At 47.0% G+C, this 9,015-nt stretch overlaps 1 protein-coding gene across 1 annotated transcript; it reads right to left on the bottom strand.

Annotated features, from left to right (window-relative positions):
- Nucleotides 1-6,220: 6,220 nt before the first annotated feature.
- On the bottom strand, nucleotides 6,221-7,545 carry LOC136472661 (nuclear transcription factor Y subunit C-6-like). The gene has a single exon (XM_066470368.1). The coding sequence runs from the start codon at nucleotides 7,435-7,437 to the stop codon at nucleotides 6,832-6,834; it is 606 nt and encodes a 201-aa protein (XP_066326465.1). The 5' UTR covers nucleotides 7,438-7,545; the 3' UTR covers nucleotides 6,221-6,831.
- Between the last annotated feature and the right edge of the window lie 1,470 nt (nucleotides 7,546-9,015).

Below are 9,015 nucleotides of genomic sequence, written 5' to 3'. Positions count from 1 at the left end.
CATACAACATCAACAGGTATTGAGAAACTTGTTGCTTCTGAGTCACTGGAGTGGGCATACAGTCCCTCTTCTCTTCAAGTCTTAGGTCTCTACATACCTCTATATACCATGCTCCCCTAGATCTTTCCATCTTTTCTAAAAAATGGTGTATCTTCAAATGTCTTATTTTGGGTTTAATCTTTTAAAACCTCATATGGCGCTTTAAGCACCACCTTATCATCGGTTTAATCTTTTAAAACCTCATATGGCGCTTTAAGCACCACCTTAACATCTTTGAGGCTGACTACGCTATCTTCCTGTCGGAACTTTAAAAGGTCTAGGAATTTAGCTATTTCTCTGCTTAGGGGTATCATTGTTATTACCGTTGTACTCCTCCAACGGTTTCATCTTAATTAATCTTTATCTCACTCTTTAATGAAGAGTATCTTTCTTAATTGATCTTAATACTCCCCCCTCGAAATATGGCACGAGCTTTACTGCCATAATTTCGATAACTATTTAGAGAGCCTGTGAACGAGGAGACACTTATAACTTATTTCATTCACATGATTATATCATGTAAACAAAGTTATTTCTTGATCCGTTTAGGAGTACACTTTCCTTATTTCACTTCAACAACTCAATGAGGTCTTTCATTAGTTGTACTTTTGCAAGTCACGCTTGCATCTTTTCTTATCCTTTAGTTAGTATTGACCATGATGATGCATTTCTTTTATGCCAAGGTCAATATTAGGACAGCATAAGAGCTACCCAAGCTTCTCTCGCTATGCGGGATACAAAACATGTGAATCATCAGAAAACTTCTCATGCCATGCAGGATTGACTAGCATAAATACTATGCCAAACTTCTCCCCGTGCGGGATACATCTATACGAAAACTTAATCATGACAACTAAAACATTCACTTATACTTTATTTTTAATTAAATCTTCCCGTTGGTTCTAATTTAATCAGGAAATTAGTAAACTAACAAAAAATTATCCTGGCTTGACTCAAGCCTTTTCATTCACACACCCCAACATTGCAGTCCATTGGCATGCAGCCGAGTGATCTCGTGGGTTAAAAATAAAACATACAATATGCTTCTGCATCAATTCTACATCACCGTTGGGCAGAAAATAGAATTAATGCATAAAACTCATAAATTAACTTGAAATCCATATAACTACTCTTCAAAATTAAATTCTCTCGTTGGTTCGAATTTAATTGGAAGATAATCAACATCATGGCAGCGGAAACTTGATAATGAAATACATTCTATTAGTTCAGGAGCATTTCTTGGTCATTATCTACTCTCTAAAAATTATCACGTTGGTGTAAAATTTATTAGAGATTTAAACTTTAAACTTAAATTCATTATAATATTGTCATCATCAACGTTGGTCAGAAAATGACAATACCATAATCTTACATAAACAAAAATGGACTACTCCTCTAATTGAATTTTCCCGTCGGTTCCAATTAATTAGAGGATAAGCATAATCATGATTTACTAAATATAACTGCTCTTCAAATTAAATTCTTCCGTTGGTTCGAATTTAATTAGAAGATAATAAACATTAAACTTTGCAGCAAAAACTTAAACATAATTGGTGAATTTTACTCATAGGAAAATTCTCTTTTGCTATTTTTTTTCTTGAGCCATTAATAGTTTTCTAGGAAATAACAATTTACTGGAAAAAGAAAAGGAAAAATTGGGCTCAAACTTTTCACTGTTGCTCGGCCCAGCGACAAAAACCAGCCCGGCCTACTCTTCTCGCGCGCGCGCGGCGCCTTCCAGGCCACAACCTGGGCCTGGGCCGACAAAGCCGTCCACCCACGCGCTCCCGCCTGGGCCAGATCCCGGTTCGATCAGCGCTGGCCGTTGATTTTGATCGGACGGCCGTTCGCGCTCCTCGGCGGAACAAAAATGCCCAAGCGGTCGCGCGCCCCAAAACCCTAGCTCACTCGCCCCTCCCTCATCTCTCTACGCACGCGATGGTCCACTCTCTCTCCCTTCTCTCTCTAGGACCTCGGCGGTTGGAGATGGTGGTGCCGCCGCGGGGCCCCTCGTCGGTGAGCGCGCTCGCCCGAGGCTGAGCGCGCCACCGTCGAGCAGCCTTGCGCTGTTGCCCTTGACCCCACGCTCTCTCCCTTTCTCTCTCTTAGCGGTAGCGACCGAGCGATAGAGCGGTAGCGGCCACCAGTGCTGGCAGAGGGGTGGTGGTGCCATCGCCGGCCCCCTCACCGGCACGCGCGCTCCCCAGCGGGTGAGCGCGTCGTCGTCAAGCGGTCTAGCGACGGCCAAGGATGGCAACGGGGCGGTTTTAGGTCGGATATCCGCAGGTTTCGGGTCTTGCGGGTTCGGGTTCGGGGATGATTTCTCACCCACAGTTTTTGGGTTCGGGGCCCCGAAACCAATCGGGTTCGGTTTCGGGTTTGGTTTTTCACCCGTGGATATCCAATGGATATCTGAAATAAATCATTTGGAATTAAAACTCATGTTTTATAATATGCTAATAATAACTTGTTTACTTATATTATTAAATTTATTCTAAGTTGACTCATGAAAATATTTATTATTTGTTGCCTCTTGTTTATACATGTGAATATGTGTATATATATCATGCATATGTTTATAGAAAGTCCTTATTTCTCTTACTATGTTGTCATACAAAGCGGGTTTCGGGTATCCGCGGGTTCGGTTTTGGGGACGGATTATCACCCGAATCGGTGTTCGGTGCGGTTTTGGGTTTCGATTTCGGGTTTTGGGTTTGGATGCATAGAGACTCCACCCCGATCCGAATCCGCCCCATTGCCATCCCTAGCGGCGGCACCCTAGCACGCGTCGCGGTGCGCCGGCGCGGAGTCTTTCCCAGAGTGCTTCGATGAGTGGAGGCCGGCGTGGTAAGCCGCCTCCCTAAAACGTTTCCCCTTATTCTTTCTACTTGATTCTTCTTTCTCTTCTTCTCGGAGCTCGTCCGATCTAGGTTTAAGGTTAGGGTCGAGTCGGGTTAGGGTGAGGATTCAGCGCGAACCCTCTGTTACTGTTTTTCTTCTCCGAATCGATCTACACGGGTTAGGGTTCGGATTTGGGTCGATCCGAATCGGGCCGAATCGAACCCTCTTTCTTCTGATGTTCTTCCCCTTCTCGGGTTAGGGTTCGAAACCCTCTGCTTCGATCCGAATTGGATCTTTTTCAACTTCTTCTAAACTGCTACTACCCCTGCCGGATCTGATACCATTGTTAGATTTTTAGGATCATCTAGGTGTAGATTGGAGGGTGAATCCGGTACTTGTTTAGTTCAATTCAACCTATAACTTGATACAGAGAGGGAGACAGTGAGAGAGGGAGATGTAGGAGTGGCTAACCGTCGACTTTGGGAAAGGATGAGCCGTCCATGTTGAGGTCCAGTCGGTGGCGTCGTCCAGCGGCGGTGGATCCGGTGGCGGCAGCGTCGGGGTACAGGACGCAGTGGAGTCCGGCATGGCGTAGACGTCCGGTGTGGCACAGAGGCGGTGGTGGCGCTTCCCGTCGCTGGCAGCACCCCTCTTGATCGGTCTAGGTTTAGGAAGTAGGTGGGGGCGTCTAGCGGCTCAGTTGAACCTCGTATCATGTGCCCTGACCCCCACCTGCTTCCATATGGTGCTGTGCGACGGGGGCCCACCAACCTTAGTTTGGTTGGATGCCCCCGATCAGGGCACTGGATCAAGGCCCGACTCAACCATTGGGCCGAGTCGGATGAGATCAACACTAACACTGGCATGATAAATGGTGTGGCCTTATCTCCTTAGCAGACAAGTTTCCTGGGCTTTTTCAAATCAGTGAAGATCAGGATTGTACTGTTGAATATATGAAGAGGAGGTGGTTGCATGAAGACCTGCAATGCCAGCTTAGAAGGCTACATGATATTGTTTACCGGTATGGTACTAATAGTGATAAAGATCATGCTAAATGGGATTGGAACAAAAATGGTTTGTTTTTTTGTGAAATCAACATACAAGTATCTGTGTAGACATGAATATGGCCCCAACTTAAAACATGTCTGGAAAGCTAAGATTCCTTTAAAAATCAAGATTTTCATGTGGCTTGTTTCTCAGGATGCTATTCTTACTAAGAATAATTTGATCAAACGTAAGTGGAAGGGTTCCCCCTCATGTACCTTATGCACTGACAATGAAAATGGACAACAGTTGTTTTTTGAATGCCCAACGGCTAAATATGTCTGGAGTTTGCTTGCATATTCTCTGGGTGCTGATTGTAGACCAAATAGCTTGAACCAATATTTGGATCCAAAGGATTCTTCCACAAGCCCCCAATTTTCATTCTGTGGGGTTGGTTGCTGTTTGCTGGGCCATCTGGCGGACCAGAAACACAGTGTGCTTTGACAACAAGAGAATTAAATCTCCTACTGAGATTATTTGTATGATTTGCTCTTTTCTTACATACTGGGCAGGCATGCTAAAGGATGGCGTCAAGGAGCAAGTGATCCAGGGAGCCGAGGTGGTGAAGACGGCGGCCCTCTTCTTCCATAAGCAGGAGTTGCAGACGCGTTCTCAGGAGGATCTTCAGATGGTTCCGTTCGTTGGTTAAGCTCTGGGGATGTTTCGAGCTGTTAGTGACCATCTGGTGCTGTGGCCGGGTGCCTTGTATGGAACGCTTTTATCTGTGTTTTGGTGGCTATCCGTGTGTAGATGCTATGTCTGTAGTGGCTGCGCACTCTTGCATTCGTTCCCTTTGTCATTGTTTGCTTGAGTAATGGTAGTTTCGTTTACATTTGGTCTATGGTTCTGAACTGATACTTTCTGTAATTTCGTTGCCATGTAATGAAATTCGGTTTACCGGTGTGGAAACGATGCAGAAGTTTAATGGCATCAGCGCATTTTTGTCATCGTTCAGATTCCAGTGTATTCAGGTATACGATTAGTTGGTGCAAAACAGCATTCCAGCAGCATAATTCATATAGTAAAAGATGGAGCAGCAACACCCAAATGTTCTGATATCTAGTTTACCTGTAACATCAATTTTGATTCCAATGTTCTTTTAATTGTTCGGAGTTCCCGGCAGCTCAAAGCAATCAATTAGATTTTAGATATGAAAGTGAGAGGTGCAATGTTAACTGCCCAATGCAAGTGCCAATCATGATTACTCCATAAAGCAGCAACTAAGAGAATTGCGTATGTTTGCAGCCATTACTTAGCTAAAGATGCGCTCTGTCTGTCTGTCTCTCTCTCTCTCTCTCTCTCACACACACACACACAAAGAGAAGTTAAGCCAGCTTCAGAAAAAAAAATGCTCCATATTTCAGCACATCAAGTCCAGTACAGCAGTACATACATACAGTAATATATCGTGAGTCCTGACAAAGTACATCATGGATAAGTAGGGCGGGATTGGTTGCAGAGGAGCCTTGAGCCAGGATGGCCAGGCTATGTAGGACCGAAGAAGTCAGGTTGAGCTCGTGCAGGTGGTCGTGTTTGGTTGTCTTGGCTGTTGGTTCAGTATGCGACAGGGTTGTGTTTGGTTGCATGCATTAGTTTTTTGGGTGTCTGATGTATGGGTTCCTGCATCCTGGGTGAATCAAGTCATTCTGCACCATGAGGAAAGGAGAAATCCATAAGACGGAGCCGTGCGGGATGGACGAGGGAATCGCACGGGAGGAAGCAGGAAAAAGATGCGAGTAAAGCAACCAAACACAGTCGAATGCACGAAAGGATACAGGATGGGCCAAATGACGGTCCGGTTCGGGCAACCAATCACGCCCGTAGAGTTTGGAGTATACTCTATTGAAAAAAAAAATGTCCTAAGTAAGAAGCGGCTACTAGGCAAACTGTTAACCAAATAAATCATCAGGGGCCACTAGTTAACTTGAAGAAACACATTTCATTCAAATGCCCTCCAAGAAACAGAGCTACCAACTTGAAGAAAATAAACATGAACATCGCCACCTACAAAGCAGCAGAAAATGTAATTCACACACACAAAAAAAGCAGCAGAAAATGTATGGAAGTTTGCACAGCAAACGAAAATTCTGGATCCTTGCATATCTGCCATTGCTAGGAGCACTGCAAGGTCCTAGTAACTTCCCATGGTGTAGCTATCACAAAGTGATTGACTGATTGCTTGTATATCCTACAAACAACAGTGGCCTGAAACTATTCCAAGGAGAAACAGGGTATACAAATACAAGTTCTGGAAATTTGGCAAAATACACTGGCCTGAATCTATTCCAAGAATCACTGAATCAGGAAACACATTCATACTCTGGAAATTTAGCAAACATAAGGTCCCTCAAATTATTCCAAAGAGGAACATGATTACACAGCAGGAGAAAAAAAACAAAACAAAATGATTGAATAATACAGAGAAAATATGTGTGCCACCGACAAGCTTGAGATTACATAAAGCCCCCATTGCGTTACAATTGGAAATAATTGCTTTTCTATCCTACTACAAAAATATAAAGAACAGCATGACATTACACAAATACTATAGCTTCAGGACAAAGTAACAAGAACACGGCAGTTGGGAGTTGGACAAGGTAAGAGTAATAGCACAATGATTAATAATTACGACAGGCAACCTTATCTTTTAAGCATGGCATGAACCATCACCATCACGCAGCCTCCCTCTTAATTACGAGCAGTCATCTTTTTTCAATCAGAAACGAAATGGAATCACTTGTTACTCAAAAGGGGGGCACATCAGATGATCATCATCACGCCATCTTAGAGTTATTGGTGGCAACGACAGAACAAGGGTAAACAGCAGGGCACTCTCAGTAATTAATTTACTAAATAAAAACCGCAGAGGCTCCATGGAAGCGAAGCCATGATAAGGAGGCAAATTCGTTACTGCGGCTCGACGTAGTAGTAGCCCATGGGGTCGGCGGCGGGCAGGCCGGCGGCGGGGTGCGGGATCCTGGCTGCTCCCATGGCGGCGGCGGAGTCGGCGTCTTTGGCCTCGTCCCGCGGCACGATGTCGACGAGGAAGTCGAAGACCTCGGTGCGCGCGACGGCGGCGGCGATGTCGGACTTCTGCAGCGTGCGTCGCTTGTTCTCCTCGGCGTGCGCCCAGCCGCGGTGGGTGAGCTCGAGGATGAACATCTCGCAGGCGCGGGCGAAGACGACGGGCGCCTCGGCGGCGATCATGCGGACGTCCTCGTCGGCCTTCATGATCTTCTTGATGCGGGCCAGCGGCAGGTTGTGGTTCTTGAAGTCCATGGTGGCCTCGATCTCGCGGTACTGCTCCGCCCAGAACAGCTGCAGCTGCTGCGCCGCCGCGGCGCCTTGCTGCGAGGACGGGGGAGCCGGCGGCGGCGGGGGAGGAGGGTACAGCGCGGCCGCCGGCGCGTGCGCGTACGGCCCGGCGGGGTACGCGGCGCCGGGCGGCGGAGGGTACGCGACGGGCGCGCCCATGACCGGGGGCGGGGGAGGGGTGGTGGATTTGGGCTCCATTGCTAGGGTGTTCCCGAGGCAGGGAAGGGGAGAGTGAGACGTGACGGGATTGGGTTGGGGGAGGAGGCTTTGGCTGAACACTGAACAGGGGAGAAAGGAAAGGAGACCTTCGCGCCGTTAGAAGTGGCATGTTAGTTAGAACTGGGAGTTGACCGAGAACGTTAATATGAGTTAGTTCTAATTTTCTATTTGGTCAATAAAATTATAGTTAAGTGAGAATTCATAAATACCGTGGAGATATTTAAGGGAGAAATTATAGGCCAAGATAGGATTGACGGTGCATATGCATTTATATTTTTTTTAAAAGCACATATAGAGGTTGGATTTTATATTCTTTATCTATCCGGCGCGGCTAGCCTTGGGCCTAGACCCTAGCCCCAGTTCGCACGCAGCTTCGACGACTGTACCCGCGTCGCATCGGACGCCCGTGCACTCGCATCAGAACCTGCGCCAGCGACCGCGTCCGGCCGCCCACAACCCCACGCCTCGATCCCATCCTAGCTGCGCCCCAGCGTCAAGCCCGCTGCGCTCATTCCCCCACCACGCCGCGCTCCTCTCACCGCGAAGCCATCCACAGCCGCGCTCTGTCTCAGTCGCGCCCCTTCTCCGTCCTAACGTCTTATCTCCTCTACAACATCCGTCCGACCGTTGCAACATATGCAATATACTCTTGAAATATACCTGCTTTACAACATTTAGATAAAAATTTGCAACATGCTTCTGAAACAACTGAAACATTTGAAATATATATTTGCAACGTACGTCTGAAACAACTAAAACTTGTGGAACATACACTTAAAACATACATATGTAGCCATTGCAACATATGCAACACCAGATCATTTTGCAACATCCAGATAAAACACATGTAACATACAGATAAAACACATGAAATATATAACTAAAACGTGTGAAACATACGGTTGTAAAAGGCTCATTGACGTGGAGTTCAATGCCACGGAGTGACGCGGAGGTCGCCGGTGCGAAGCTCATCGGCAGCACGGGCTCCGCAGTGGCAACAACAGGCGGATGGGTGCACGGCCGCGACGGGCGGCACTAGACTGGGCGGGAGGTGTGATTCCGAGCGCGAGACGCAGTGGAGGCGGCGAATCTGCGTCGGCGTGGCGCGCGACGAGTGGGGCAGGCGACGGGAGGGAACAAGCGTCGCGGGCGAGGGGCGCGTCGCTGGTGGGAGCGATCGGCGTGAGGGAGAGCAGCGAGGCTGAGTGGGGCGCGACGCGTTAGTGTTATCTATATGTGCTTAAGAAAGTGTCGGGGAAGTTAGCATGTTAAATTTCTACTGCCTTTATTCTCTTTTACTTTTATAAGTGTACCTTTTTTAGAATTATACGGTACAACGTAGACGCCCACATACACGCACACTCATCCCTATGAACACACATACGCAAACTATCGACAGAATATCATCGGCAGTCCACCGAGGGGTATCCCGCGATGGTAGATTTGTCGGTGGGGATGCCCGTAATCAGGAACCGGATGGTGACACAAGGCGCAGAGACAGCGATTTAGATAGGTTCGGGCCATCTGATCGACGTAATACCCTACGTCCTGTGTCTT

This window comes from Miscanthus floridulus, chromosome 8 (assembly GCF_019320115.1).
Source record: "Miscanthus floridulus cultivar M001 chromosome 8, ASM1932011v1, whole genome shotgun sequence".
Taxonomy (NCBI): Eukaryota; Viridiplantae; Streptophyta; class Magnoliopsida; order Poales; family Poaceae; genus Miscanthus; species Miscanthus floridulus.
Note: the sequence above shows the minus strand (reverse complement) of the source record. Positions and strands in the feature narration are given on the sequence as shown.